General features: G+C 36.7%; 1 protein-coding gene across 2 annotated transcripts in view; it reads left to right on the top strand.

Annotated features, from left to right (window-relative positions):
- BBS9 (Bardet-Biedl syndrome 9) overlaps nt 1-16,658 on the top strand; it is a 450,363-nt gene that overhangs the window by 20,168 nt on the left and 413,537 nt on the right. For both annotated transcript variants that reach the window (XM_077775407.1, XM_077775408.1), the window contains exons 3-5: nt 3,157-3,307; nt 5,440-5,504; nt 13,003-13,116. In XM_077775407.1, coding sequence (XP_077631533.1) covers nt 3,157-3,307; nt 5,440-5,504; nt 13,003-13,116 — 330 coding nt within the window. The remainder of the gene's footprint in view (nt 1-3,156; nt 3,308-5,439; nt 5,505-13,002; nt 13,117-16,658) is intronic.

The raw sequence follows: 16,658 nt of genomic DNA, 5'->3' as shown, positions 1-16,658 counted from the left end.
GAGTAGAAAACTCCCAGGGCTGACTGAAAAATAGCTACTATGTTTATCTTTTGGCTACTCAGCATTTATACCTCCCGGTGGCAGCTGTCCCTGTAAAACTGCACAACCTTGTGTTCTTACCCATCTGCAGTGGGAGATAACCATGCGCACCTACTGCTTCAAAGGCACTTTCACGGAGCCCTGGCTGTGCAAAAGTCCAGGATCTTTGGGTGATAATACCTTTCTCTTGTAATTTAGTCGTTATCATGTTCCAGTATTCTGCTGCCTCTAGACTCAGTGGTATGTATGTACAATCTCTGTTCAAAACCTATAGAAGAGAAAGAAAAAAATATATATATGAGAAAGAAAAATTTTGAAAATTAAGAGTAAGGAGTAGAAAAAATTGTATGGTAACTTAAAGAAGTCGTATTGGGGAATACCTTCTGTTTTATATCTGGTCACCAGGCTATGTAACTATGCTACTTTTTTTTTTTTTTTAAACTTTGACCAGCTGTTTAGGGCTCTTGGTCTTGAGTGGAGATGAAGGAACCAGATAACTGGTGTAGGCCTTCATTCCTGAGGGATCTAGAATGCTAATACTTGCCTGAAGAGAATTGTAGTAGTTTCATTTACTGCTGCTCCAGATAGTATAGGGAGGGTCCTTGGAGTTTCCTGGGTTTCACTAAGATTTCTTTCAGCCCTATTTGGCCCTTAAGAGGTGATGAGGTAGGCCTGTTTCCTGCAGATTGGATTATAGTGTACATTTAAAGAGATATGCCTCTTTTCGTCAGGTGAGAGTCAACTGTTTCTGTTGGCCTCTGTTTATTGGAAAGGAAAAAGTACATTATTAAGATCTAGAACTGTATTCAAGCAGATGGGTTGTATCAGTTGGCTCCAAGAAAAGATATGATGTGGAATAATAGAAGAATTTAGGATTGCCCTTTAAATTATACCGATCAACCCTAACTCTTTCTATAAGACCCATTAGGCTTCACAAAACATGGAAAGAGCCTAAGTGTCCATCAACGGACGAATGGATCAAGAAGATGTGGTTTATCTATACCATGGAATACTATATAGCAATGAGAAACAATGAAATCTGGCCATGTGTAGCAACATGGATGGACCTTGAGGGTGTTATGCTGAGCGAAATAAGTCAGGCAGAGAAGGACAAATACCATATGTTTGCACATATAGGAGGATTAGGAGGAACTTAATGAAGGACCATGGGGGAGAAGAAGGGGGGAAATAGTGGAGGAGAGTNTGGAGGTGGGCATTTGTGGGGATTAGCACTGGGTGTTATATGGAAACCAACCTGACAATAAACTATTAAAAAGAAAGACCTATTAGGCTTCAATATTGGCACATTGCTTATTAAACATGGATATGATAGGAATTACCACATATGCATATTGAAGCTTTTTGGCATTAAATTTTGGAAACGACCCCAAATGAAGCCTAGGAGTGGTTTTTTTGTTTTGTTTTTTGTTTTTTTTGTTTTTTTTTTTCTCCCTAACAGGAGATAGAGTTCCACTGGTTTTCATACAGCTGTCCCAATATAGTATCTGTCATGTAAATGTTGGGGAACCAAATGGATGTTCTACTATTTTCTGTGGAAATACATTTACTTTATTTAAAATTAAAAAAGATTTTAATGTTTATTTATTTTTGAGAGAGTGAGAGAGAGACAGAGTGCAATTGAGGGAGGGGTAGAGAGAGAGAGGGAGACACAGAATCTGAAGCAGGCTCCAGGCTCTGAACTGTCAGCACAGAGCCCGACCCAGGGCTTGAACTCGTGAGCCATGAGATCACGACCTGAGCCGAAGTCGGATGCTCAATCAGCTGAGCCACCCAGGTACCCGAAATACATTTCCTTTAAACTCTCAGAAATCATAGGCTGGCTTTGCTCTCACTGGTTGAACTAAGTTAAAAAATTCATTTATTACTAAGTCTCCATAATTAGCAACAATAGTATATTTCTGGGCTTTGAGAGTTAGTAGTAACTTGAGCCAATATTCAGTATTCTCACACAGTTTGGGTATTTCCCTTTCCTCAGTGTGCCTGAAATTTAAATGACTCTTGGTCACGTAGGGAAAGATCTGAGGAAAATTTATATTAGGCATGTGTGGTGTTACAGCAGCATCTAAACACTGTGTTGTCTTTATTCAAGGGGCTGTGAGTCTGTAAATGGACTTAAGTGTGGAAATGAGTAAGAGGCCATGAGTGTCTATATGTATGGTGGCTTGAGTTAGTCCTCTTTTTCATAGACCTAAAATATTATTATAGATTTCAAAAAAAAAAGACTCAAGTTTATTTATTTTGAGAGTGAGAGAGAGTGAGCGAATGAGCGTGAGTGGGGTCGGAGCAGAGAGAGAGGGAGACACAGAATCTGAAGCAGGCTCCAGGCTCTGAGCTGTCAGCACAGCTGACACAAACCGTGATATCATGACCTGAGCTGAAGTTGATGCTTATCTGACTGAGCCACCCAGGCACCCCAAAAAAGACTCGAGTTTAATAAACACATTATAGGACATTTATTTTTTATTTATTTTTTTTATTTCTAGGAGAGAGAGAGAGACAGCTTGAGCAGGGGAGGGTCAGAGAGGGAGATACAGACTCTGAAATAGGCTCCAGCCTCTGAGCTGGCAGTCAGCACAGAGCCTGACGTGGGGCTCAAACCCACGAACCGTGAGATCATGACCTAAGCGAAAGTCAGATGCTTAACCGAATAAGCCACCCAGGCGCCCCAAGTGTAGACATTGTTAATCAGAGCACTATACCTAGTGAGGCCTCCGAATCTGTTTTACACCCAGCTGTAGAGTTGATGCTCTAAGATGAAATCCGTTTACAACCTTATACTAATCTTTTGTAAAAGGATTTGCTTTGACTGAGTTAAATTATAAACACTGACACCAAAGCAAGTATTAAGAAAAACATGTAACATGTTAGTATGTGTAAATATTGGTGATATAAAAAAAGCTTTTTGAAAAACTACATTATTAATATAAGTTCATTTTAATTGCATCTCTTTTGGCAGATTGGCTACTATATATGAAGCAAGACTTGATTGTTTAATTTTTAAGCTTTTCTTTTAGACATTAGAAAGTTTATTTTCAAAGAGATTTTGTTGTTAATGTTTGTTTCTTCTTATATCTTTTTAAAAAAATCTCTCCACAGATAAAATAATTGTGGGTAGCTTTATGGGATACCTAAGAATCTTTAACCCTCATCCTGTAAAAACAGGAGATGGAGCTCAAGCTGAAGATATGCTTCTAGAAGTGCATCTACGAGATCCAATACTGCAAGTGGAAGTAGGAAAGTTTGTTTCGTAAGTACAGCCCACTATTTCTGGCATTTTATCTTACTTGGAGTGTTGTTTCCTCACTGTGTCAGGCTCTGAGTTCTTAAATGAAAAAAAGACTATTAGTTAATATATTTTCTAGATATTGTTACTTGGGCATTCCTCATGGACTGAACTTTTTTTAATTGTGGAAACCAGCACATTCAAGAGAATAATTTAGGACTTTTTTTAATTAAAAAAAATTTTTTTAATAGAAACAGACCTAACATACTTGACGTATTAGAGGTTTTTAAAGGAAAAGAGAAAAGCTTCTGAAAATAACCAAATGAAGAAATAGAAAGTAATCACTTACTTAAAGCACTAATTGTATAGGTTATAAATGTCTGTTAAAATAATTAGACAAAGTAGCAGTTATGGTATTTGGTACATAACTCTGAAGCTTTAAAGTGAATTAGTACTTATTTGGTGTAGAAAGGTCCTTAATTTCTTTTTGTTTAATTTTTAAATTTTATTGTATTGTATTTTATTATTTTATTTATTTTTGAGAGAGAGAGAGAGCACAGGCATGTGCACAAATTGGGACGGGGCAGAGAGAGAGAGGGAGAAAGGGACAGAAGATCTGAAGCAGGCTCTATGCTGACAGGAGAAAGCCCGATACAGGGCTTGAACTCATGACCTATGAAATCATGACCTAAACTGAAGTCACATGCTTAACCAACTGAGCCACCTATATGCCCCTGTCTTTTCACTTTTTAAAAGAGTGAAGTGTTGCAATGATCATTGTGTTCAGTAGTTCTAAGTAGAGTTATCTATGTGGTCACTTGTTGGAAGGGAGGAGGTTAACATTAATGAATGGATACTTCACTAGCATTAATTTACTAGTACTATTTCATTAATCTTATCTATAAGATGTGATCTGCATTTAAAGATAAAGAAACTAGCTAGAGCTCAGAGCTTTAGGTTACATAGCCAGGATTCAAGACCCAGGTCTATCTGACTCCATACTTTATTATCTTTCCATGACATCATGTTCTTTTCCTGTATGTGATAGAATATTGTGTTGAGTGTTCAGGGCAATAACAGTTTTTTGAAGTCAGTATTGAGTATGTGATAGAAATATATATCTGCAGATAGTGTATATGTTTGCATTTTCTGGTAGTAGAGCATTTGGTGAGCATTTATATTCATTATAGTGATGTTTTGCAAGTATTATCTAATATAATTCTCATTTTGTAAATGAGAGACTAACACTATGAAAGGTTAAATCAGGACCCCGACTCCAAGTCTTCAGATTTCAATTATATTTGTTCTAGTTTAGAACAGAGTCTTTACCAGAGGTCTTATACTGGAGGACTGCTTGCAGATGTGTTTTAAATTTAAAAGAGTTGCTAATATTTAAGAACCAGGGGATTTCACATAAAATCTCTGCTCTCTTGTTTTTCTTGGAAAAAAAGAAAAAAAAAGTGGAAATTTGGCCACAAGCCTAGAACTGAGTGGTGGTTGCTTCCTTTAGTCTGGCTCCACTCTGCAGCAGACCACAGCCATTTACACTCTTCACTCATTTCCATCAACTGACCTGAACCTTGAAGACTGGATTTAGGATTTCTAGACTATATTATGTCTTGGAAACCAGTTGATAGGGGCTGAGAAGTATACTGGTGACAGTGGAAGTTTAGTTCAAAATGAGCTGGAAGTGACGTATGCCATTTACTAATAATGATTAGCATTCTGTGGTGCTTTATACTTTTTAAGGTGATTTTATTTCATTTAATTGAAACCTCTTATTTTCCAGGATGAGAAACAGGTTCAGAAAGATTAACTTACTTGCCCAAGGTTAATTAGCCAAAGAGACAGGACCAGAACTTGGGTCTCTGTATTATGAGAGAGCACTCATGAAGGGACATCTGATTCAACTTTTTCTGGGAGGCTCTACTGGCCTCAACTGAAGGAAGTTCCTTGAGGCAGAGTCCTTGAGCCTCTGGGATTGTCAAAGTGGTGTTTGTTGTTACATTTATTTTTCAGTTTCGAATATTATTTAGTAAATTTTTAGTTAACTGATTGTAGGCTGTGGTTATAATCTCTTCTTAAAATATTTTGTCATTTTTTTGGTTACATCTGAAGTTAACATTTAAACTTTTAAAACTTTTCCCATTTTTCAGAGGTACTGAAATGCTTCATTTGGCTGTGTTGCATTCTAGAAAACTTTGTGTCTATTCTGTCTCAGGTAAGAAACATTTTTTTCTAATGTAGAATTTGTAGTAAAAGTGGCTTCTTAATTTGCTATAAGAGTAGATGCTTGCTTATGTTCACTTGTTAGAGAACACAAAACATTTGGTTGAAGATTTTCTTATCTTGGTTAACATTTTCCCTTGTTCATTTCTTTTTTCAGATACTTAGGCTGTTACTTTTTTTTTTGTTTGCTATTATTATGTATTTTTAAATTTTTAGTAGAAGGTTCCTTATAATCTCCCTTCCCAGGAATTGTGTCTAGGATTGCCTGTGACTACAGGGGCCAATTCTGTATACTTAGGACTCATGAGTGTTTTAAAAGACTTTTGTTTATTTTTTTATTTTTATTTTTTATTTTTAAAATTTTTTATGTTTATTTATTTTGGACACAGAGAAATACAGCATGAGCAGGGGAGGGGCAAAGAGAGGGAGACACAGAATCTGAAGCAGGCTCCAGGCTCTGAGCTGTTAGCACAGAGACTGATGTGGGGCTTGAACTCATGATCTGAGCCAAAGTTGGATGCTTAACCTATTGAACCACCTAGGTGCCCCTTGTTTATTTTATAAAATTTAAGTATAGTTGGCACACAATGTTACATCAGTTTCAGGTGTAAAACAGTGATTTCACTTCTCTATATGTTACGCTCTGCTCACCACAGGGTAGCCACCACTTGTCACCATACAATGCTGTTACAATACTATTGACTGTATTCCTTATGCTGTACCTTTTATCTAGGACACTAGAATCTTGAGAAATTTTCAGTAGCAACAACAAACTTCATTAGATGCTGAGTCATAATGGTTTAAATTACCTTTTATTTGGTGAACTTCAAGTGTTGTCTCTTTAAACTTTAAATTTCTTGGCTTTTGGTTGTTTTTACTCAACCTGACCTGAAGGCACTTATTTGAGGCTTAATGAGGTTTCATTCTCTAATATTTTTTCTGTGGGTACAAGTATGGTAGTTAATTATAGTTTGGTTTCAGCATTTTGGTCGTTATTAAATAGAAAAGGTAACTTAAAATTTTGTTTTAGTTATTTGATAAATTTTAGTTCAAGCTGAGTTATTTTAATGGATATCAATATTGGGGAAATCTTTTATTGGCACAATAAAGCTAAGTCTCTGTGGGTCTATTCCTTATACAAGAGGTGTTCTTTGGAGTCTGCTGTAAATATTAACATTAGGATTTGGATTTTTCATACTCATTCTCTTGAGCTTTTTGTATTTGGCTTTCAATTTGAGTGATGATTCATATTTACTGTCACTGAGCTGGATATTCTTTTTTTTTTTTTTTCTGGGTTATTATTATTATTTTTTGGTTTTAGGAGTAGAATTCAGTGATTCGTTACTTACATAAAATACCCAGTGCTCATCACAACAAGTGTCCCCCTTAGTGCTCACCACCCATCTAGCCCATTTCCCTCTGTCAACCCATAGTTTGTTCTCTATCATTAATAAGAGTCTCTTGTAGATTGTTTCCCTGTCTTGTCTCCCCCCACTCCCATATGCTCCTTTATTTCTTAAATTCCACATATGAGTAAAATCATATGGTATTTGTCTTTCTCTGACTTATTTTGCTTAGCATAAGACATTCTAGCTCCGTCCATGTGGTTGCAAATGGCAAGATTTCATTCTTTTTGATGGCTGAGTAATATTCCATTGTGTGTGTGTGTGTGTATGTGTGTGTGTGTGTCTGTGTGTGTGTGTGTACGTACATACATACATACCATATCTTCTTTATCCATTTATCAGTTGATGGACATTTGGGTTGTCTCCATAGTTTGGCTATTGTTGATAGCACTGCTAGAAACATTGAGGTGCATGTGTCCCTTCGAATCTATTTTGTGTCCTTTGGATAAATACCTGGTAGTGTAATTGCTGGTTCATAGGGTGGTTCTATTTTTAATTTGAGGAACCTCCATACTGTTCTCTAGAGTGGCTGCACCAGCTTACATTGCCACCAGCAGTGTAAGAGGGTTCCCCTTTCTCCTCATCCTTGCTACACCTGTTGTTTTGTGTATTGTAAATTTTAGCCATTCTGACAGGTGTGAGGTAGTATCTCATTGTGGGTTTGATTTGCATTTCCCTGATGATGAGTGATATTGAGCAACTTTTCATGTGTCTGTTAGCCATCTGGATGTCTTCTTTGGGAAAGTGTCTATTCATCTGTTCTGCCTATTTCTAAACTGGATTATTTGTTTTTTGGGTGTTGATTTTGACAAGTTCTTTATAAAATCCTTTATATATACATATATATATACCTTATATATATATTTATATATCCTTTATCAGATATGTCTATGTCATTTGCAAATATCTTCTCCCATTCTGTAGGCTGCCTTTTAGTTTTGCTGATTGTTTCCTTCACTGGGCAGAAGCTTTTTATGTTGATGAGGTCCTAATAGTTCATGTTTGCTTTTGTTTCCCTTGCTTTTATCTTAAGTCCTAATAGTTCATGTTTGCTTTTGTTCCCTTTGCTTTCGGTGACATGTCTAATAAGAAGTTGCTACGGCCAAGGTCAAAGAGATTGCTGCCTATGTTCTCCTCTAGGTGATTTCCTGTTTCATATTTAGGTTTTTCATCCATTTTGAATTTATTTTTATGTGTGGTGTAAGGAAGTGGTTCAGTTTCATTGTTCAGCATGTTGCTCTCCAGTCTCCCAACACCATTTGTTGAAGAGGCTATCTTTTTTCCATTGGATGTTCTTTCCTGCTTTGTTGAAGAATAGTTGACTATATAGTTGTGGGTTAATTTCTGGGTGTTCTATTCTGTTCCACTGATCTATGTGTCTGTTTTTGTGGCACAAAACAGTACCATACTGTGTTGATGACTACAGCTTTGTAATATAGCTTAAAATTCAGAATTGTGATGCCTCCAGTGTTTTTCTTTTTCAGTATTGCTTTGGCTATTTGGGGTCTTTTGTGGTCCAAACAAATTTTAGGATTGTTATAGCTCTGTGAAAAATGCTGGTGGTATTTTGATAGAGATTGCTGAGCTGTATATTCTTAAGCAGTCTCTTTTTGGAGGTGAAGGTCTGTTAGCTTTCTAAGGCAAGCTTGGTAACCTGGCCTATGGTGTATGGTAGACATATGTTGATTGCACGAGTGAACTAATTTCTGGGTGGGGCTGAGATAATAGGTAACAGATTACTCTGGTTTTTTTTTTTCTTCCTTTTTTTCTTTTTCCCTCTGTTACCACCATCATTTTCTTTTCCACTTTTTTGTTTACATCAAAAATATAGTATTTCTCTGTGTCATTGGTAAACCACTCCCATTGGTGTCATGGTGAAAGATTTTGCTCTTCCTAGTGATAGGGCAAATATTTAGTTTTCCTGAGTAAATAGAGAAGATGTGATATAAGCTACTTTATTATGTGACTCTAGTTGTTTCTCTGTTAACTGTGAGGTGATACTATTAACTGGATTACACAGGACATGAGGGGGGAACTTGCGTGCAGTTATCCCTGAATACTTCCTGGAGAATTGGTCCCTTCTGGAGGCTCTAAGAGGGAGGAGAGGTAAGGATCCTATAAACTAGAAAATAGTTAAGACTCTTGGTCTTCCCTGGTCCCATTTGAATGGTGGCCCAGAAAGATGGAAGCTCTAGAGTTTCCCTGGGGTGTAGGGCATAGATTAGCGATAAAATGCGTATTCATCAAGAAGACCTGCTGAAACAAACTGGCACGTTGTATGAGACATTGGTATTTTCCTTCAAATATTGATTTGAAGTGATTTTTATCACTCTTTTGTTCTTTGTATTTGTTTACAAGCATCGTATACCCTGGGGACAAGGAGTTCTCCAAACTACATTCCCTTATGCCCCATCTCACTTCCCTTTTCTGTCTCTCATCTTGGTCTCTTATGATTTTCAGAGGCTGACAATTTGTATATTTCCTCTGGTTTGGCTTAAATTGAGAAGCAGGAAAGTTAATGTTTTTTGTTCTCTTGAATATGATTCTTGAAGTTCCAGACTGAACTTTTACTTAGCTTTTACTGTAACGGGGGAAGCATAAACATTTTTTAGTTTAAGTAAAACCACTGGTGTCAACAGATGAAAGTGTTAGCTGAACTTGACATGCTCACTCCCACCTGCCCCCTTCCCACATATTTCTTGTTTCCTTTCATATGCTATGTGCTTTTAAAACAGATTTGAGGCAAACTAGAGGAGACCTTCTGGATACACCAAACCACCCTTCATGGTCAGAGGCTGCTGTGCTGACTTCTTTTTGGAGGGTGATATGTCAATAAGTGCACACTAAATGTGGAGAAATAGCAAGGTCTTGCTGAGCTGAAGTTAGTCCATCTTATCGTACTTTGGTAAAGAAACAGCATCACATGGCATCTCAGATTCCTTCCTGATGGGCTTCAGTTTCTGAGTAAATGGTTGCAGATGTGTGAGCATAAGCCATCCTGATGATGTCCTCTTAAATATTCTTTTCCAAATATTGTGTACTTCTTTAAAAAAAATTTTTTTTAACGTTTAATTATTATTATTTTTTTAAAAATGTTTTTATTTATTTCTAGGAGAGAGAGAGACAGCATGAGCAGGGGAGGGTCAGAGAGAGAGGGAGTCACAGACTGAAACAGGCTCCAGGCTCTGAGCTGGCAGTCAGCACAGAGCCCGACGCGGGGCCCGAACCCACGAACCGCGAGATCATGACCCAAGCGAAAGTCGGACGCCCAACCGACTAAGCCACCCAGGCGCCCCAACGTTTAATTATTTTTGAGAGAGAGAGCATGAGCGGGACAAAGAGAGAGGGAGACAGAGAATCCGAAGCAGGCTCTAGGCTCTGAACTGTCAGCACAGAGCCTGACATGGGGCTTGAACTGTGAACCACGAGATCATGACCAGAGCCAAAGTTGGACACTCAACCGACTGAGCCACCCAGGCGCCCCCAAATATTCTGTACTTCTCAACAAGTATTTGCTAAGCATTTGACATATTTATAGAATTTTGATGTTTGCTGTGAGTGGACAAAAAGATGTGGTTCTTCACTTTTGATAGGCTTCTGTAATCTAACTTGATTATTTAACACAGTGAACCTTTTAATTTTCTCTGTAATAGCTTTTCTTTCATTTAACTTCATTAGATTCCTCAGCAGTTATCTAAAATTACACTGAAAACTGTTTTCGGTGGCTTTTGATTTTTTTCAGAGAATTTTTTGTTTAAATTAAATCTTAAGTAAGGCCAACCACATCAGTGTTCTAATAATCATTTATTTTATGTTTTTTCTAATTTTTTTAACGTTTTATTTTTGAGACAGAGAGAGACAGAGCACGAGGTGGGGAGGGGCAGAGAGAGAGAGGGAGACACAGAATCTGAAGCAGGCTCCAGGCTCTGAGCTGTCCGCACAGAGCCTAATGCGGGGCTCAAACTCATGAATCACGAGATCATGACCTAAGCCGAAGTCAGACGTTTAACCGACTGAGCCTCCCAGGCGCCTCTCCATTTACTTTCTAATTTCTGAAACTTTATATTAATTTTAGGTATAAGTAGACTATATTTATAGATACTGTACTCAGTCTGTATATCCCAGAACAAAGCCTGTGTAAGTTATTTTAATTTTGTATCATTGATGTTTCTCTAGAAAAAAGTGGTTAGAAATTTCATTTTTTTTCAGATACTACCTTTATTCTAAAGTAGTATCTAAGGAAGATAAGTTGTCTTTTGTTCTCCATAGTTGCCCTATTAAGTTTGAGAGTGCTATTACCTGAAAATTGAAAATTATCAGTGCCTTTGCAACTTTTTCAGAACACAAATCCCAGTGTCATTTCATGCCAAGTTAGTGTAAGTATTGAGTGCTGACCCCTGTGTTCATTTACCTTTCAGCTAGTAGGTGTGAGTAAGTGCATTCCTTACTCAGAGGGCTTGATTTGGTTTTAGGTACAGGATGAAATTTGTAATTTTTGTAGAGACAAACCAAATGTTTCTTGGAACTTTTTTCTGGTTTCTTGGAGGCTAAACTTCTCCTTAGGTTAGGGCTGTGAGTTATTTAGTGTGTGTGTTTCTTTTTCTTTGGCCCATGTGGTTGTGGTTGCCCCTCAGTTTCCTTGGACTTTACTGATTTTGCTACCATTTAGATTCCACCAAACTTTCGTTTCCTGTCAGGGTTAGCTGGCAAATTTGAATCTTTTTCTTTGTTTTTTATTCTGTTGGTTTGTTAAGTCTGTTGTTACCATTCTCAGGGACATAGATCTGAGTAGAAGTGATTTTCCTACAAGAAATTGTCCCCTTTTCGTTTTCTCTTTCAACCTTTCACCTTCCAAATAAAGAAAAAGCCAGTTTGAGAAAGGTGGAGGTGGAAATGATGTTTTTGATGGCTGGTTTGTTTAGGGAAATTGTCATTAGCTTACCAAGTTTTTTGAAAGTTGTGAAATGATGGACAACTAGGTACCAGGATATATAGTGCTAACTCTAATAAAGACCTAGTTTGAGTACTTTGTCCTTTATCAGCTATGTGATTTGCAGGGTAATTTCTCAAACTTTTTTTGAACTTAGTGTGCCTGATCTCTAAAATGGAAGTAGAAATATTTTGGTTCTTATAACCTCCATATACATTGGTAATTACTTTTGGGCAAAGAACAAACAAATGCTCATGTGTAAATATGTATGTACATACATACAGACAAACATATCCTTAGATTGTTTGGGGGCTATTTCATTTGCTTTGTATTTAAAATTTTAACTTAGATTTTCCATCTTTGAAAGACAAAAATGCTTCTTACTGGAAAAAGTTGCATTCTGAATCCTTTTTATTTCTATCACCTCTTTAACAATGATGTTCTTGCCTGATTACTGGGGTATAGCTCCAACCATAAAGTACTCTTGAAAGCCTAACAACCAAAGAGTAAAATATGGATAAAGAATTTTTTCAAACTTGGAAAGAAAGAGAAAATGAATATAGCCCATATAATTTATTAAATGCAGAGAAAGTATTTTTCTTTGATTTGAAGGAGATTCTTCGCAGACCTCAAATAAAACATATTATTTACTTGCTAAGGGAAACTTTTAGAATATCTCTTCATTAAATTAAAATATACTGTATTAGGGGCTTGAGTATTTTGACAGTTGGGACAGGAAACTGAATTGCTTGAAAGTGTGGGGAATTTTTTCTAAGACATTTTGAATCATGCCTTTGCTCTATTATTGTTTAAGTATAAGGAACTTGGCCTCATTTATTTCAGAACTGAAATTGGGTGGTTTTGTTTTTATTTAAATAATTACACTTTACTCAGATAAAATGGAAATAGATAATAAATGTCATTCACTGTAGTATTTCATCTAATGGTGTAATCTAGCCAAGACTTAAATTGTTTTAACTATGCTGGCATTCTATATCAACAGTGTGCTAATTGTAATGCATACTGTTTTAGTGCTTTATCATTTTAAGTTTCACTGAAACTGAATTACTTAGAAATGGTGTAGAGGATGACAGGAAATTAATATTTTTAATGTAAATAAATACAAAGCAATTCTTTAATTTTTTCCTGCTTAGGAACCTTGGGTAATGTGGAACATGGGAACCAATATCAGATCAAATTGATGTATGAACATAATCTCCAGAGAACAGCCTGCAATATGACTTATGGATCATTTGGTGGTGTGAAAGGTAATTTACATTAAACTTGAGTATGCTATTGCAAGTACCAGATTTTGGATTCTTGGCCATATAAAAATGGAAGATCACAAGGTATGAATCTCAGAGTTAAACATATTGTATTGAAACTCCTATATTCAAGCAAAATAATGAAAAAAGAAAACGTTAAACATCAGTTGTGTTTGATTTTCATATAATCACTTTTATGTGGCCTACAGAGATATTTCTAAAAGTATCTTTTCATCAGATTTTGTCTTTATAACATGAGCTGACTGAAATTGAGGCTTTTTGGGTAAACTGTATGACTGCCTCTCTCACTGGGGGAAGGGGTTGATCTCACTGATAGAGTCCCTCTCCTACCTGTGATAGGCAGGGTGAAGCTGCAGAAAGTACCCTCTCCATGCCTCACAGTGTGCAGGTGGTTTCGGCACGAGGGCACCTGGACTGGGGTTAAGCAGAGACTGAAATGTGGACCCGACCCTGGTCATTAGCCATGTGCCTTGGCCAGGAATAAACCTCTCCAGAGGAGGGGTGCCTTTTTAAATTTCACAAAGGCATTACATTTACCAGTGAGGTTGGGTTCCTCCCACCTTGGGGGTATCATTTTCTAAGTAGCATGGAGCTACATGTAGCCCGCCCACCTTAATCCCAGAGCTGCCTGAGTTACTAGGGCTTGGTGCTTGCTTGGGCACACTGTTATTGTTGGCATTGTGGGGGGTGGGGGTTCATTTACAACCTACCTCCTCTCACTTCACTGTGACAGGGTCATAGAGAAGCTGCTGGTGCTGGAGTGAGGACAGGAAGCCAGGTAGTGACACTTACCTGTGTGGTTTTGTGTGTGTATGTATGTGTGGCACCTTGGAACATGAACTAGGGATATCATAATATTTTAGCTCTTTCTGGGCTCATATTTTTATGAATTTATTGTTTAATCATTGTATTAAAAAGTAGGCTACCTGTGTTAGATCTTTCCTTAGTGATGTGAAAAAAAACAACTTGATTTTGGAAGTTTCCTTCATTTGTGTGAACTCAGTTCTTTCATACATATGAGTAAAGGTGAGGAAGACTGAATTTGAGCATATCAATTAACAGGAATATTTTAGGTGGTGATGTACCAGTAAGTGTTTTGCATGAAGTGATATGAAACAAAACCTTTGGCTGGATTGCGGAATTGCTTAACTTGAGTAATAGGAATGTTTGGATTATTTAAGGAAGATAGGAGATGTCCAGAGTTGGATGAAGAGAGGAGAGAAAAAGCTAAAATTTGATAAGAAACTAACTTTTATCAGTGAAGTATCCCTTTCTCACCTCAGCTGTTAGAACTGATTTTCACTGTTCTTAAAACAAAATGTCTGACACGATCAGGGGACCTAGGTCTCTATTGTTTAATAAATTGTTTCAATTATTTTCCTCTTGCTAAATCTTCATAAAGCAAAGTGCTAAATTCTCTGCATCTGGGGTCCAAAAAATTATGATATGAGAAAAAAGTGCTTTGGCTAAATGAAAGTAAATTTTAAGTTTTTTGGTAGCATCAAGACCATTGTTTAGACCACATATCAAATGTTATGTCAGTTATACTGTATTTCTTTTTTAATCAGATCTAGTTAACCCAATTAAAATAAAGTTTTAAATGGGTAAACAGGGATTCCTTGCTTTTGTGTGACATTTTTGCTGTATAATGGTATTCCAAAGTAATGATTGTTGCTACTAGTTTAGAAAAGAATGGATGACTTTGTGCTTATATGATACCTCTCTTAGTTCTTAAATTATGCCTTACACTTAAAAAGCCCCTTTTGAAAAAAACAAGAGGATATTCTGACATGCTTTACTTTTGTATGGTTAAGCAGAACATTTCACAATTTGAAACAGAGAAATGTCTGAATAGCAGAAGTAGATATTCCATTTAATGGGCTTGAAACACTTATGCAGTATCACTGAGGCATCTACAAGAAAATATGAAAAAAATAGTGGGATTGGTAAAGTAGTAACAATTAGCCTTATTGGGAGGTTGGCAGGGGTAATAGGGGGTTACTACTAATGCGTACAAGATTTCTTTTTGGAATGATGCAGATATTCCAAAGTGAGATTATGCTGATGGTTGTATAGTTCTGTAGATACATTGGTTACTTGAGCTGTATACTTTAAAGAGGTAGTATATAAAATATATCTCAAGCACTATTAAAAAAAAATTGGCCATGGGGTAAAATCTGATGCTAGGGAGGTGGTAGTACAGTCTGTGTGTCCTATGTTGTTCAGGGCCATATAAAATGACACAACACTCTTAAGCAGGTTGGCTATTGAGAACCACAAAAATATTCTTGGATGCTGATACGTGACTTGTGGGGATGTATATTGGGAAACGATCCAAAGTATAGAAAATAGAAAAATCATATCATTTATTTCTCTCCTCTTTTTGTCTTCCCTTCATTCCTTTTGTGTGTGTGTATGTGTGTGTATGAATATATATATATATGCATATAAATTATAACTGATCTAAATGAGTAATAGAGGAGAATGACTAGATAAGTTCTGATGCATAAATTTAGTGGGTAATTATGAAGTTGTTAAGATGGTTTGCCGAAATGTACAACTTTGTACATAACTCTTTGTCCACATTTCTCATTATTTCCTTAGGATAGAATGTGGAAGTGGAGATATTGAGTCAGAAGGTTATACAGTTTTTTTTCTCAGTCTGAAAATTCCCCTGGCACATATGATATAAATAAATTGTAAAAAGTACAGAACCTAAAAGGAAGAAAGTGACAGTGACTCCAAGGTATGCACATTTCAAAACGAAGCCCATTTTCTAAGCCTGTCATCACTGTGTGTGCCAAATGTGCACTTTTCCGGGGTTGAGTGGGTCAGTCTTTTAAGTTGAAAACCTCCCTAGATCTGAATTTAAAAAAGGAAACTTAAAAACTTTTTTGTCTTTTATCTTCCTTTGTATTTAAGATGCCTTCTTATGGGATTTAGTTGTGGAATCACGTCAGTAGTCCTTAAGAAAGGAATTAGGCAAGAAGAAACCCTGGCCCCATTTTAAACAAATGTGTTTTTAAGGTACAGGAAGGCAGGAAGTTTATTTTACATGTACACCAGATTGAACTACCACTAGATGGCAACCTTGGACTTTAGTTGGTTCCTCATTTAACTAAAGTATGGTAAGAGGTCACCAATGCAGGAATTTTGAGCTCAAATAATACTTTGCCTTTTATTAAAAATAAATGTAACTTCTGGGGCACCTGGGTGACTCAGTTAGGTGTCCGAGTCTTGGTTTTGGCTAAGGTCATCATCTCACAGTTTGTGAGCTCAAGCCCCACAGCAGGCTCTGTGCCTTTAACACTGAGCCTGCTTGGGATTTCTCTCTTTCTCTCTCTCTGCCCCTCCCTGTCTTGCTCTCTCTCTCTCTCTCTCAAAAAAACAAAAAAAACCAAAACCAAACCCAAAACATTAAACAAATAAATGTAACTTCTTCATGTTGCAGAAACGGAATGGAATAGTTTTTTAAAAATTATAATAACTAATATCTTAGAATATAAATTAAAAATGCTTTCTAA

Source organism: Crocuta crocuta, unplaced genomic scaffold, assembly GCF_008692635.1.
Source record: "Crocuta crocuta isolate KB4526 unplaced genomic scaffold, BGI_CrCroc_1.0 scaffold197, whole genome shotgun sequence".
Classification (NCBI taxonomy): domain Eukaryota; kingdom Metazoa; phylum Chordata; class Mammalia; order Carnivora; family Hyaenidae; genus Crocuta; species Crocuta crocuta.
Note: the sequence above shows the minus strand (reverse complement) of the source record. Positions and strands in the feature narration are given on the sequence as shown.